The sequence below is a fragment of the Poromitra crassiceps genome (genome assembly GCF_964638095.1).
Source record: "Poromitra crassiceps genome assembly, chromosome: 1".
NCBI lineage: Eukaryota > Metazoa > Chordata > Actinopteri > Beryciformes > Melamphaidae > Poromitra > Poromitra crassiceps.
This window is the reverse complement of record NC_139623.1, coordinates 42488978-42504448: the sequence shown is the minus strand read 5'-3', so window position 1 is coordinate 42504448 and position 15471 is coordinate 42488978. Positions and strand designations below refer to the sequence as shown.

At 45.0% G+C, this 15471-nt stretch overlaps 1 protein-coding gene across 1 annotated transcript in view; it reads left to right on the top strand.

Annotated features, from left to right (window-relative positions):
* The window catches only part of LOC310781343 (vacuole membrane protein 1-like), a 168964-nt gene extending 156329 nt beyond the window's left edge, over window positions 1-12635 (top strand). Inside the window, exons 11-12 of the mRNA XM_083641955.1 lie at window positions 10026-10131; window positions 11539-12635. Coding sequence (XP_083498081.1) covers window positions 10026-10131; window positions 11539-11685 — 253 coding nt within the window. The 3' untranslated portion in view covers window positions 11686-12635. The remainder of the gene's footprint in view (window positions 1-10025; window positions 10132-11538) is intronic.
* Window positions 12636-15471: the final 2836 nt, after the last annotated feature.

The window sequence follows — 15471 nt, the reverse complement described above, 5'->3', positions numbered from 1 at the left end:
AGTTGTACCTCTACTTCCTAAATCAAACACACCTACACTTTACTGTGTCAGTTCAGTTGTACCTCTACTTCCTAAATCAAACACACCTACACTTTACTGTATCAGTTCAGTTGTACCTCTACTTCCTAAATCAAACACACCTACACTTTACTGTGTCAGTTCAGTTGTACCTCTACTTCCTAAATCAAACACACCTACACTTTACTGTGTCAGTTCAGTTGTACCTCTACTTCCTAAATCAAACACACCTACACTTTACTGTATCAGTTCAGTTGTACCTCTACTTCCTAAATCAAACACACCTACACTTTACTGTGTCAGTTCAGTTGTACCTCTACTTCCTAAATCAAACACACCTACACTTTACTGTGTCAGTTCAGTTGTACCTCTAGTTCCTAAATCAAACACACCTACACTTTACTGTGTCAGTTCAGTTGTACCTCTACTTCCTAAATCAAACACACCTACACTTTACTCTGTCAGTTGAGTTGTACCTCTAGTTCCTAAATCAAACACACCTACACTGTACTGTGCAGTTCAGTTGTACCTCTAGTTCCTAAATCAAACACACCTACACTGTACTGTGTCAGTTCAGTTGTACCTCTACTTCCTAAATCAAACACACCTACACTTTACTCTGTCAGTTGAGTTGTACCTCTAGTTCCTAAATCAAACACACCTACACTGTACTGTGCAGTTCAGTTGTACCTCTACTTCCTAAATCAAACACACCTACACTTTACTGTCAGTTCAGTTGTACCTCTACTTCCTAAATCAAACACACCTACACTTTACTCTGTCAGTTCAGTTGTACCTCTACTTCCTAAATCAAACACACCTACACTTTACTCTGTCAGTTCAGTTGTACCTCTAGTTCCTAAATCAAACACACCTACACTGTACTGTGCAGTTCAGTTGTACCTCTAGTTCCTCAATCAAACACACCTACACTTTACTGTGTCAGTTCAGTTGTACCTCTACTTCCTAAATCAAACACACCTACACTTTACTCTGTCAGTTCAGTTGTACCTCTACTTCCTAAATCAAACACACCTACACTTTACTCTGTCAGTTTAGTTGTACCTCTGTGTAACAATATGACATTCCAGACTCAAATGTGATCATTTCTGGTGATGTAGTTTGGATGTAGATGAGCTACTTTTTGAAAGTAGCTTTAGTTTGACAAGCTAAATTTGATTGAGAGTAGTTAAGATGTAGTTTAACTACTCTTCATTGTGATGTCGCTGGTAGTTTGGTAATCTACAGTTTTAAAGTAGTTTCCCCAACACTGGTTTTGCACATGGTTGGCATAGAGGTCAGTGTTCCAGTACCTCAGGTCAGAGCATGGCCTAACTCCTGTGTGTGTGTGTGTGTGTGTGTGTGTGTGTGTGTGTGTGTGTGTGTGTGTGTGTGTGTGTGTGTGTGTGTGTGTGTGTGTGTGTGTGTGTGTGTGTGTGTGTGTGTGTGTGTGTGTGTGTGTGTGTGTGTGTGTGTGTGTGTGTGTGTGTGTGCGTGCGTGTGTGTCTGCGCTGTTGTGTTAGGTGTAAACTGTGGCCCTGTGGAGCGTTGGGTAACACCAGCGATTGCTTAAGCCAGTTGTGATGATGTCGTAACCAGACGGACCTGGCCGGGGTTTGGCTGTCATGTGAGCCCTTGTTCTCTATCATCTCCTGCCCAGGTTGTGTGTGTGTGTGTGTGTGTTAGAGCAGTGGTTCTCCACGTGGGGTCCAGGGACCACCAGGGGTTCTTGAGGGGGGTTCCAAGGGGTCCCCAGTAAATTGATCAATTTAAAACTACAGTTTGAAACACTGGTTTTGCACATGGCTGGCATAGCGGTCAGTGTTCCAGTACCTCAGGCCAGAGCATGGCCTGACCCCGGCGCATTCTTTAATTTAGAAGAAGATAGAAGAAGTAATTAGATCATGTAGAATGGCCATAGTCTCTCTGCCATCTCTCTATCTACAATAGAGATATTCTTGGAATTCTGGACAAAACCGTTTCTAACAATGCAAATATTCTCAGATTTGGGTTTGAGAGACATAATGAAGTGGGGGTCTGTGTCTCTAATGTGAACTAAATGAGGGAGCCTTGATATGAAAAGGGTTGAGATTCAGTGTTAGTGCGGCCGGAGGTGTTAGGGGGCCTTAATATGAAAAGGGTTGAGATTCAGTGTTAGTGCGGTCAGAGGTGTTAGGGAGCCTTGATATGAAAAGGGTTGAGATTCAGTGTTAGTGCGGTCGGAGGTGTTAGGGAGCCTTGATATGAAAAGGGTTGAGATTCAGTGTTAGTGCGGTCAGAGGTGTTAGGGAGCCTTGATATGAAAAGGGTTGAGATTCAGTGTTAGTGCGGTCGGAGGTGTTAGGGAGCCTTGATATGAAAAGGGTTGAGATTCAGTGTTAGTGCGGTCAGAGGTGTTAGGGAGCCATGATATGAAAAGGGTTGAGATTCAGTGTTAGTGCGGTCGGAGGTGTTAGGGAGCCTTGATATGAAAAGGGTTGAGATTCAGTGTTAGTGCGGTCGGAGGTGTTAGGGAGCCTTGATATGAAAAGGGTTGAGATTCAGTGTTAGTGCGGTCGGAGGTGTTAAGGAGCCCTGATATGAAAAGGGTTGAGATTCAGTGTTAGTGCGGTCGGAGGTGTTAGGGGGCCTTCATATGAAAAGGGTTGAGATTCAGTGTTAGTGCGGTCAGAGGTGTTAGGGAGCCTTGATATGAAAAGGGTTGAGATTCAGTGTTAGTGCGGTCGGAGGTGTTAGGGGCCCTTGATATGAAAAGGGTTGAGATTCAGTGTTAGTGCGGTCGGAGGTGTTAGGGGCCCTTGATATGAAAAGGGTTGAGATTCAGTGTTAGTGCGGTCGGAGGTGTTAGGGGGCCTTCATATGAAAAGGGTTGAGATTCAGTGTTAGTGCGGTCGGAGGTGTTAGGGGGCCTTCATATGAAAAGGGTTGAGATTCAGTGTTAGTGCGGTCGGAGGTGTTAGGGGGCCTTCATATGAAAAGGGTTGAGATTCAGTGTTAGTGCGGTTGGAGGTGTTAGGGAGCCTTGATATGAAAAGGGTTCAGACTCAGTGTTAGTGCGGTCGGAGGTGTTAGGGGGCCTTAATATGAAAAGGGTTGAGATTCAGTGTTAGTGCGGTCGGAGGTGTTAGGGGGCCTTAATATAAAAAGGGTTGAGATTCAGTGTTAGTGCGGTCGGAGGTGTTAGGGGCTATTCATATGAAAAGGGTTGAGATTCAGTGTTAGTGCGGTCGGAGGTGTTAAGGAGCCTTGATATGAAAAGGGTTGAGATTCAGTGTTAGTGCGGTCGGAGGTGTTAGGGGCTCTTCATATGAAAAGGGTTGAGATTCAGTGTTAGTGCGGTCAGAGGTGTTAGGGAGCCTTGATATGAAAAGGGTTGAGATTCAGTGTTAGTGCGGTCAGGGGTGTTAGGGAGCCTTGATATGAAAAGGGTTGAGATTCAGTGTTAGTGCGGTCGGAGGTGTTAGGGGGCCTTAATATAAAAAGGGTTGAGATTCAGTGTTAGTGCGGTCGGAGGTGTTAGGGGCTATTCATATGAAAAGGGTTGAGATTCAGTGTTAGTGCGGTCGGATATGTTAAGGAGCCTTGATATGAAAAGGGTTGAGATTTAGTGTTAGTGCGGTCGGAGGTGTTAGGGGCTATTCATATGAAAAGGGTTGAGATTCAGTGTTAGTGCGGTCAGAGGTGTTAGGGAGCCTTGATATGAAAAGGGTTGAGATTCAGTGTTAGTGCGGTCAGAGGTGTTAGGGGGCCTTCATATGAAAAGGGTTGAGATTCAGTGTTAGTGCGGTCGGAGGTGTTAAGGAGCCTTGATATGAAAAGGGTTGAGATTCAGTGTTAGTGCGGTCGGAGGTGTTAGGGGCTCTTCATATGAAAAGGGTTGAGATTCAGTGTTAGTGCGGTCAGAGGTGTTAGGGAGCCTTGATATGAAAAGGGTTGAGATTCAGTGTTCGTGCGGTCAGGGGTGTTAGGGAGCCTTGATATGAAAAGGGTTGAGATTCAGTGTTAGTGCGGTCGGAGGTGTTAGGGGGCCTTAATATAAAAAGGGTTGAGATTCAGTGTTAGTGCGGTCGGAGGTGTTACGGGCTCTTCATATGAAAAGGGTTGAGAATCAGTGTTAGTGCAGCCGGAGGTGGCAGGCAGGGTGAGCCTTCAGAAGGGGCAGAGAGGGGTCGAAGGTCACTTCTGACTCGAGGCTTGTGGAATTCAGGCTTCACCACGCGAACCCAGGACGGCCCGTACTGTGTGAACAGCAGCAGGAAATGATGGCCCATTAAAAAATGAGACAGTGAGATGGCGCGCACAAATTAACCCTTTCATTCATGCTACTGCCGCTACTTGGTGCAGGAAACCGAGACGTGGGGGGGTTTCCCCTCCGTATCTCCTTGTCTGGCTGTAGCAGATCTCCTCATGTCTTTCCTGGTTTCTTATCTACTTAGCCTAGTTTCCTCCTGGTTAAATGGGCAGACATTAGTGCACCATTTCAGACAATGGTGGCCAGGCACAGCTTCTTCCATAGAGGTGCCATGTACTGGTGGGTTGATAAATTGAATCAAGACATCTTTGCTCTTCCCAAACGATGTGTGTCTGCTACCTCTAGGTGTGTGTCTGCTACCTCTAGGTGTGTGTCTGCTACCTCTAGGTGTGTGTCTGCTACCTCTAGGTGTGGAGACTCCCTTCATTTGCATGCAGGCAATATTTTCATACTTTGTGCTTCATCCCTAGGCTGCTCGGTGAGGATCTGACTCATTTCATTTTATGCTGCGATCAAATCAGTTGTGGAGGGGGAGATGTCAAAATATCTGCATCCTCAATATTTAGCTGTGTGTGTGTGTGTGTGTGTGTGTGTGTGTGTGTGTGTGTGTGTGTGTGTGTGTGTGTGTGTGTGTGTGTGTGTGTGTGTGTGTGTGTGTTGTTGATAATAATAATAATAATAATATGATGATGATGATCATGATGAGCTAATTCCACGTCAGGTCTCCTCACTATCTCAGAATAGAATCTCATACTAAAACACAGTGCACTGGTTTGATGCACCTACTGTAAATGTTCCTTAGATGCAGAATTAGTGTAATGTGTATATTAGTCCACTAAAGGACATCCCCTGCAATTTCACTACTTGATATGCAAATTGTAAAACTGTGATGTTGCACAGATGTACGCATTCCATTCCATCGAGGCTGAATTGGAAAACTGGGAAAAGTGACTTGTACCTATGACCGTAATAGCAATGGTCCTGCCTGTGGTTTCTACTGTAGATTTGGGAGAGAGTTGTTAATTTTCTAAAATAATAATTCAACTGTCCAAGGCTAAAATAAGTATATTTTCTTGAATAAAAGTGGTACTCTCCTTTTAGAAAAAAGCTATTTTGCATGCTTAGAGGTCACAGAAGTTGAACAAAGACAGTAAGTACATCTCAAGTCACTGTCTGCTTTCTGTGTTTTATTTCAGTGGTACTCAAACTTTTTCACATCAAGGACCCCTAAAATGACACACATTAGACCGCGTACCCCCATTTGATAAGATTTTGTCCCAGGGTCGCCCATCTGAAAAGGTTTTTGCTTTTAGATGTTTTATTACAGAAAGTACCAACATAGTCATACATTCATTGTGTTATATTATGGATGGAATTATAGTGAAAATAAGTTATCCCCTTTTTGCTGAGGACCCCCTAGAACCCCCTCAAGGACCCCCGGGGTTTCCTACTTTGAGAACCACTGTTTGATTTAAACAACTTTGAACTTTTACCTTTATCCCCAAGGAATCCAAGCACTTTTTTTTTTGACCTGTACCAACAAATAAAACTCCATAGCTGTTTGAGTTGCAGAGCTGCTGTTTAAACTGGCCACATAATGTTAGGGACTGGCTCCTGATTTGGCATGTTGATTTTGTTTCAAAGCTCTTAGCTTGAATTTTGTTTATGTCTAACACTTTAGTTTTTAAGAGGTTGTTGTTAATTACATCTGATAAATGAATCAATATACAGTAATTGCTGCATCTATTATAGCTTTCAGAGACTTGATTAATTTGGCTCATATTTAATGTTATTGAATTAAATGTATCAGCTGATAGCTAGAGATAGAGCTGAGATCATTGCTCTAAATATGTAGGAGCCTGTGTGTCACCTACGTCTGCCATTAATAAATTAATTACCAGGCACTGAGGCTATGTTTAAGAATATTCACAGCTATACAAATATAATGCCGTACTGATATAACTCATATAATTAGTCATATATACTGAGAACAGGCACGTCATGTTTATAACCCAGGCAAGTAAAGCTCTTTATTTTTTTACACACAACTTCTGGAAGTAATTTAATCACTTGGTGAACAACAGTTATAAAGTTTGATAGGATCAACACATGCATGATTTTTATGACTGAAAAACCACCTACATTTTAAAGCTCCTACGTTTTATTTGTTGTTATTATTAGTGCTTTCTTTTTTTTACTATCCCACATTTTAATTTTAATTTTTCAAAGAAGAACGTGCGAAGAACTGCATTTTTCTGTAGATTTTGTTTGTTTTGTTGAGTTTGATGTGTTCAAGGTAATTAACTTGCAAGGTTTTTGTAATTCATGATAGATTTATTGTGGACATTTGTGTTTTTGAATATAAAAACCAACAAAAAAGGAGGATTATCTCATGAAACAAATGGAAGAATTTCTTTTGAAATATCACATAGCATTAGTATACATTGCAATATTCCTAGGTCAGTTTCTCTCCCTTTTCCCGTCACATTTATATGGATGAAAAAAGTATTTCAACACAAAAACTGTAGATTTAATGTCATCACAGACACTTTTTTTTTTAAACCAAGGATGTTGTAGGCTGATTAAAGGCATGAGTACATTTTAAATTGTTAATCAAGAACAAGACTCAAATAATATGCAAACCCTTCCACATCAATGTTTCTAGTGAGAAATACCACGAGATTCGCTTCAACAGAATGGAAGCAAGCTGACTTTTTCCATAATAAATGAGACTTTAAGTTTATTACAGAAATGGGACAAGAGTCTTCACAGTGTGAAAATCAGACATTTTCCTTTTCAAAAAAGTGTTGTAAATCATTTTTGTTCAAATTGATTTATTTGTCTGTTTCTGGGGGCCACAATGTCTCATTTAGGAGGGGAGGGGAATGTGAAAGTGAAGATTTCTCTGTTTTCTGTTTACTGTTTACCGTAAAGCACAGGATTTCAAAATGCACGTTGTTACGGTTTGTTAGTGGCTGTTGGCTAAATAGGATGGAATAGTATGTAGTATGGCTAGTATTTCACCAAATAACACCTTATGGCTGTAATACATTTCTGGTACTAGCTTTTCCCTCCCTCACCAACACAACCCACAAAGAGACAAATACGAGAATTTTAAATTTCCAAACTTTTACTGAACAGTAACAGCAACTTTTACAACAGCAATTACTCAAGACAATGCCATTTATTACATTAGGTCATGCATGCTGCAAATCACACAGAATCTCACATAAACTCCAGGTAACAGGAAGTTAGGCTCCTCTCAAACTAAGACAGATATGCTTTGCTGAACGTCTTTCACAGAAAATAGAACCGTCAACATAGTTTTTCCAGGTACTCACGGGTCAAGTATGCACACAATTACAGCAGAAACACTCAAATCCAACAAATAGTCACAGTTGTGCAAAAAGTTAAAAAATCCCCAAAAGTTTAAAATCACCAGTGTTTTAGCAGAGAGCAGGAGACAAGACGGTGCTGTGGGGTATTAAAAGTGTGTTTTTGACTGTGAGGTTTGTGCCTCTGTGTTGGTTGCTTCGCCCGGCCGTGCCCGTGACTCAGTATTGCTCATCGTGTAGGGGATGATTCGCCCGCCATTTCTCAAAACTCGGCTTCTCATGCTTTCTTTGTTCTCGCCCGTTTGGCTTTGCTCTGCTGAATTGGTGTATTTCTCGCATGCTTTCAATGTTTCTCTTCCCCGTGCAGATAAGTGACTGCTTTTGACGCTGTTTATGTATTTCAATTAGCTTGGTGAGTCTCTGTGTATGGAAATCTTCAGAATTTGGTGGAGTGGGGGGAAGGGGAAATAGGAGAGGCTCCTTTCCCTCCAAAAAAAAAAAAAAGTTCTTGGTTGATTTTTGATACGTTGTGTGTTTCTCTTTTGTGTCATTTCCAGCTTAATCTTCTCCTGCTAGACTTCCTGTGTCTATTCTATGCCCATTCACATGCAAGATATCCATTACGTCAGGTTAATGATTAGAAAAAAGGCTTCCATGTTGTAAACTCATTCATTTAACACAATCTTCTCACCATGAGATAGATAGGTGTGTGTGTGTGTGTGTGTGTGTGTGTGTGTGTGTGTGTGTGTGTGTGTGTGTGTGTGTGTGTGTGTGTGTGTGTGTGTGTGTGTGTGTGTGTGTGTGTGTGTGTGTGTGTGTGTGTGTGTGTGTGTGTGTGTGTGTGCGCGCGCTGGGCGGAAATGACTTGCCTCCTAAAGAGAAAGTTATCAGCACTTCTATCAACCCCAGCAGTATGTGACATTACCTCTGCCCACGCAAAAAACCTGCTTTGGAGATCTTTGATGTGAGCTTTGATGATGCCTCCCCGACATTAACAAAAGACAGACGTCAAAGTGGCGCACGAGGAATGCTTTGAAACAATAGCTCAGGGGATCTAATTGACTTGTGTCGAGCCACAAAAGAGCATAAGCCAAGCTTTTGACTATGTATTTGTTTAGTGATTAATCACTAACTCCAGCCGAGGGATGGGCCCGCCATTTCTCTATTCTAGGGCATTCTCTCTCTCTCTCTCTCTCTCTCTCTCTCTCTCTCTCCTCTCTCACGTCTTTTTTTCTCTTGTGTGTGTGTGTGTGTGTGTGTGTGTGTGTGTGTGTGTGTGTGAGTGAGTGAGTGAGTGAAGGTGGGGGGGGGGGGGGGTGGGGGGGGTTGAGTAGTATGCTTGTAGTTGGTGGCTAAAATCTCGTAAAGGGTTTCCTAATATGGGCCGTCTTACAGGAGCGCCCGCCCCCATGGGCCATCCCCCTGCAGGTCTCAGCCAGTGATGACACAGCTCGGGTACGACTCACTTCCTCATTAATTGGCTGAAACCAGTTCTTACAGGAACCGCCTGTGATAAATGTGAGAGTTCTGAGAAGTCATTCATTTCTCCTCCTCGCTGCAGTGGGAGGCAGGCTAGAGGAGAGGAGAGCAGGGGAGAGAGGAGAGCAGAGCAGAGGAGATCAGACGAGAGGAGATCAGAAGAGAGGAGAGCAGAGCAGAGGAGAGGAGAGGAAATCAGGGGAGAGAGGAGAGGAGATCAGACAAGAGGAGAACAGACAAGAGGAAAGGAGAGCAGTGCAGTGCAGAGCAGAGGAGAGAGGAGAGCAGAGCAGAGGCACTGCAGGGGAGTTGAACGGGTTCACCGATGTGTGTGCGTGTGAGGGAGAGGGAGCGGAGTATGTGTGTCTGTGTGAGTGAGCTGGAGTGTGTGTGTGTGTGTATGAGAGAGACAGAGACAGACAGACAGAGAGAGAGAGAGAGAGAGAGAGAGAGCAGAGCGGGAGAATGTGGATGTCTACTGCCGCCGCTGCCGTATGTGGACAATCCAACTTTTTTCTTCTTTTTGACATTTTTCTCATCTTTTGTTGTTGTTGAGCTGCACTACTTAGTATAGCTGTGGTACATTCTGTACTTTTTTCTCTCTGTGTGTGTGTGTGTGTGTGTGTGTGTGTGGGGGGGGGGGGGGGGATGAGCAGAGAAGAGATCACATTCGTCTCCGTCTCTCTCTCTCTCTGTGTGTCTTTGTCTCTGTCTCTCTGTCTGTCTCTCTCACCGCGACACTGTACAGTCAGGAGGTAGGACAGCATGCCTCCCTTTGTTGCTGCCCTTGGGCTGGTGAGTAACAATGATGTGACGTGATTTGTGTCCCCCCCCCTTCCCCCCTCTCTCTCTTCTTCCTTCCCTCCCTCTTTCCCTCCTTTTCCTCCCTCTCTCTCTCTCTCTCTCTCTCTCTGTCTGTCTGTCTCTCTCGGTGGAGGCAGTGCTGTTCCAGTGCTGGGTGCGGCACTGCAGAAGCCCTTCAGGGACTACTTGCAGGCCCAGAAGGCCAAGCTGCACCAGGGCTCTGGAGAGGAGGGGACCCCGGCCGTAAGTACACCAGGGGGCCTCACTGCCCCCTTTCTTCTTTTTTCCTCTATTCATTCACATGTAAGCGCCAACACAAGAATGTGGCCCCCTCACTTCTGCCTCTCTCTCTCTCTCTCTCTCTCTCTCTCTCTCTCTCTCTCTCTGTCTCTCTCTCCCTCCCTCAACTTTTTTCCCTACTTTATCTCTGTCTTCCATTTTTTTAATCTCTGACCCATTTATATACTGTCGATCACAGGAGGCGTGTTTAATCTGTAGTGATGCTGTCGATCACAGGAGGCGTGTTTAATCTGTAGTGATGCTGTCGATCACAGGAGGCGTGTTTAATCTGTAGTGATAATCTGTAGTGATGCTGTCGATCACAGGAGGCGTGTTTAATCTGTAGTGATGCTGTCGATCACAGGAGGCGTGTTTAATCTGTAGTGATGCTGTCGATCACAGGAGGCGTGTTTAATCTGTAGTGATAATCTGTAGTGATGCTGTCGATCACAGGAGGCGTGTTTAATCTGTAGTGATAATCTGTAGTGATACTGTCGATCACAGAAGCTTGTTTAGGGCCAGTGGTAGAATGACAGAGTGGAGCCGGCGCTGCACTGGGCGGGCTGGAGGGGGAGGGGGAGGGGGGGAGGGGCCAGTGTGGGGTCTGGCTCCACTCGCTGTATTGAACTGTACTACTGTAGCACGGGCCGTGCTGACTCATGCTCCATCTTAGCAATTGGGATTGTGTGTGTGTGTGTATGTGTGTGTGTGGTCACTCCCCTTGTGTCACACACACACACACAGACACACACACACACACACACACCACACACACACTAGCACTCGATGCCCTGCCTGAACCCAGCACTGACTGTAGATGGGGCCCCCCGCCAATGACAATCCATCAAAAAAGCCTGTCTAGAACAAAAAGGGCCGGTTGTAGTAGCTGTAGCCCTATCTCTCTTTTGCTCTCTCTCTCTCTCTCTCTCTCTCTCTCTCTCTCTCTCTCTCTCTCTCTCTCTCTCTCTCTCTCTCTCTCTCTCTCTCTGAGTGATTCATTGAAAAACGCTTCTCTTTCTTCACCTCTCCTCTCGCGCGCGCGCCTACTAGAAAGGGAGAAGAAAAACAACAGAAAAGAGAAGGAGGATAAGACGTGGAGTTGCACAACGAGAGATTAAGGCATTTCTACAACAATGTTCCTTTTTCCTTGTAACCGGAGCCGTCCTGCAGTTACAGGAGAGGAGCGAGGCGATCAGAAGGTGGTGGAGGCTGGGGTCAGCGGGGGTGTTAGGGGGGGGAGGCCGCGTGTTTTATTACCCCCCTTGATCTCTATCTGTCCTGCACATGGAGCCTGACCCACACCTAGCCTTCCGCATCAGCACTGCTGACCGAGCTCTCCTCTCTCTCCTTCCTCTCTGTGGTTCCTGGCAGGAGGAGAACTGGCTGTCGTGGCTCTTCGAGAAGATTGTGGTCGTCATGGTATGCTTCTTTGTCTGCTCCATTGTCAACTCCATGGCCCAGAGCTACGCCAAGCGCGTGCAGCAGCAGGAGAAGCAGACCGAGGGAAAGATGGAGTGAAGGCCCCTGCAGCTTCTCGCCTTCTCCTTCAGAAGCTCCACTCAAAGCTCCACTGCTCCTTCTCCTTCAGAAGCTCCACTCAAAGCTCCACTGCTCCTTCGCCTCATCTGTGCTCTCCCTCCAGGCGCCTACAGGCCACGCCACGCCATTATCTGAAGTGTCCACCTCCATTGGGTTTCTATTGTTTTTGTAGCAACATGTTTACGTTGAACTTGGACTTCCATTGACTTGCTGTTGAACGCTTTTCATTTGATGATAATGCGGGTTTGTTCTCTTTGAAGGTAGGTGCTTGTGTGTGTGTGTGTGTGTGTGTGTGCGTGTGTGCTGTAGTGTGGTGAAGGCATCTACGTGTAATGGGCTCCTCAGCATGTGAGAAGAAGCTGCTGGCACTAGTAGCGAGGCCTTATAAGTTCTTCTGTTCTTCTTCCACTAGAACCTCAAAGCTCTTACAACCCATAGAGCCACTTGATATCAACCCTTGGTTTGCCTAAGCTGTGTTTACTTGGATTATGTTGTGAGTGACTGTACTGTAACACCTACACAAAGGTTGGATTATTTGCATAAGGCCTCGTTGACCTATTTATCATCTTCATGTCCCAGTTTATTTATACGACGTTCTATGTTATTTATTACTTTTAGCTAGACGGCTGTGCAATAATGGCAATATGCTGTGGCGAGACGAGGCATGTCAAAGGACTGTCAATAATTGTGTCCACTTTTCGGCCGTCCCCTTTCTACCAACATGCATGTAGGAGTGCTCAGGCCATCAGAAAGGGAAGATATGAATGGCGTTATCAACCTGTACATAGCGCTTGAGGCAGCCACTTCTATTGTGTGTGTACAGTGAGGCTCATCGCGGTACTTTTGGATGACAATTGATAAACGGGTCTATGAATCACCCTGCTGGTCCCTTTGTCTGCCCTTATTGTTCTGCTTCCAGGAAGAGAGCACACGAGTCAGTCAGGCCCGGGGGCCACTTTGACCAGATGCAGCCATATATTGAATCAGACCTGCTGCTGAGTGTGCGAGCGAGAGACACAGAGACACAGAGAGAGAGAGAGAGAGAGAGAGAGAGATAGTAGGTTGTGTTTGCGTGGCGGCCACATTTGTTGCCCTCCCTTTTATCTTTTATGGACTAAACCAGATTGTGCTCCGCTAATAGACTAGGAGGCTGTCTGCTAGTGTTAGCGTAACAGATAGGAGCTGTCCCCTCTCACTTGGAGACAGTTTTACAGTCAGGAATAACAGGCTGGAGACTCACGGTAATAAGTGTTCTCCTTTGTCTTTACTTGTCGGTGGAGCAACGTTTTATCTGATCAATATGTATTTTTTGCCGCACTTTTTCCCCCCTCGTCGGATACCGTCAGCTGGCTTTTGATATACGCAGTCCCCCCCTTTTTTTTTTACACGCCGTAATTGTCGGTGAAATGCTTTTTTTTTTTTTTTTGCTATTTCTTTCCACCTCTTCTGTGCTACGCTGGACTGAGCGCAGTGGGCGCTAGTGCAAGCACGAGCACGAGCACGAGCACGAGCGGAGAGCGAGAGAGAGAGAGAGAGAGAGAGAGAGAGAGGGAGGGAGGGGAAAGAGGGGAAAAAAAGGCAGGCTGCGCTGTGCAGTGAAAAGCGTCTGTGCCGTTACCTCGGCTGAACCCGAGAATGAACCCGTTGCACTGCTCCCAGTCGACGGAGCCAGGAGACGAATCACTCCAGTAGATTCAAAACAGAGGGGTAGTGTTGAGCCTCGACCGAGCGAGCACTGCGCGCCGCAACCAGCTCCACTCACACAGCGCTCAGACCCACTCTTTCTCTCTCTCCCTTCACAGGTAAGTAGGAGGAGGATTTTTGTTTTGTTTTTGTGTTTTTTGTGTTCAGTTTTTTTGGATGTACGTACGCGTGTGCGTCTCAGGCATGTGCGTCGTCACTCTCTCGGCCTGTGAGATAGCTTATCAGACTGGTGTTGGCTGTTAAGATTGCAAGGCGACAACAGTCTGTAGGCTGTCTGACATTTCGGGCTCTCTCATCTTGACCAGCATCCTGTTTTGTCCTCCCTCTTGTTGTCTGTCATTGTCTTCAGTCGGCATCAGTTCCCATTCGGAGGTGTGCGCTGCGATGTCACTTCCCCTTTTATCCCCACCGCTTGTGAAACGTCGGAGACATCGGGGGGGGGGGGGGGGGGCTATTGTTTTATTTCCACCACGCTACCTGACGTCTGTGAGGGGTTTTTATGTGGGTTTTTGTGTGGGGGGGGGGAACTATGTTTTTTTTTTGTGCAAATGCAGATGTCGTGTTTTTGACGATTGTGGATGTGTGCGTGCCTCCAGATCCTTGGCTCTTGCTGCGGTCCTCTTGAATTTCCAGAGAATCCAGAAAGTACACACCTTATTGCAACACATTCCATTGTGACACCCAGTCCCCGAGTCTGGTACACGCAGTGCTCACCCAGCTCTCCTTCCCTTTTTACACTTCCCTCTTCTTGTTCACGGAGAACTTTCCTCTGTTGCTCAACACAGCGCAGCCTTTTTGTTGCAGGCTGCCTTTTATTGGAACCACTCCCCCCTTCCTAAAAGCCCACAAATAGGTAATTATACAAAGCTGAAAATGGTGGCTTGACCAGGGGATACTTTTGCCACAAAGCCCCATCCTTTTTTAGACATTACTTTTTTTATTTTCCCTTTTTTAGACATTACTTTTTTTATTTTCCCTTTTTTAGACATTACTTTTTTCCTTTTTCTTTTTTAGACGTTACTTTTTTCTTTCTTTCTTCCCCCCTTTCCCCCTTTTTTCCTAGGATAGTGCAAAAGGGTCAAACTTTTTCCTGGTCATAAAAGCAGAATCACGGGATAACATTGGAATGGCCCTGCTGGCTCAGGGAGTGTGTTTCTCTTGGCAGTTTCAGGACGTCCTGTTCCATAAGGGAGCCCCCTTTTGGCACGCCTGTCTAAAATGTAAGTGTGTGAGTGTATGTGTGCATGTTTGTCTAGATACTCTGTTGATGTGCCTATGTGTAAGTGCCTGTGTGTCTTGTCTAATAGATGTCTGTAGTAGCAGACTTATTTTAAACGTGTATGTACCGTTTTCTCTCTCTCTCTCTCTCTCTCTCTCTCTCTCTCTCTCTCTCTCTCTCTCTCTCTCTTTTTTTCAATCTGGTTTCTCTATAAATAAAGTCTGTTGAAAAGTGCATTGGGTTCTGTTCATTATGTGATGAGTCTTGACCACGCTGGGGCCGGTGTTGACCCTCAGGCCTCTAAAGAATCTCACGTCAGCCTAGCAGAGGGACAAGGAGGATATTGAGTCCATCACACTCCGATTTCCTGGTCTCATGTTTCACATCCAAACGGTTATCACATTACTGATTTGCTCTCTCCGCATTCACATCATCTCCATTTCAAATTCCAAGTCCAAGCCTTTGGTTTCGATGATGGTGGTGAATCATAGCTTTTGCTCTTGTTGCATAGGCCTATTATAGGTTGTTTACTGTACATGCGACACACTCGTTCCTTAGAATTGAATTTTCACTAGTAGGCTATTACAAGTAAGCAATTGTTAAATATTATTCAACAAATAGAATGTTTTACATTCACATACACTGTGATGTCCATATGAAATAAACTTAACCTAACCTAACAACAAAAGGAAAATAGTCCACCATCTGAAGAAAGGTTACTTACACCTTGTGCAAAATCTTTTATGAAATCTGGGTTCACTTGGTAATTGGTTATGAAATTAGAATATTTATTATAAGGGAATATAGAGCAGCAAAGCATTTTCAGTTAGCATTTTTGCTGT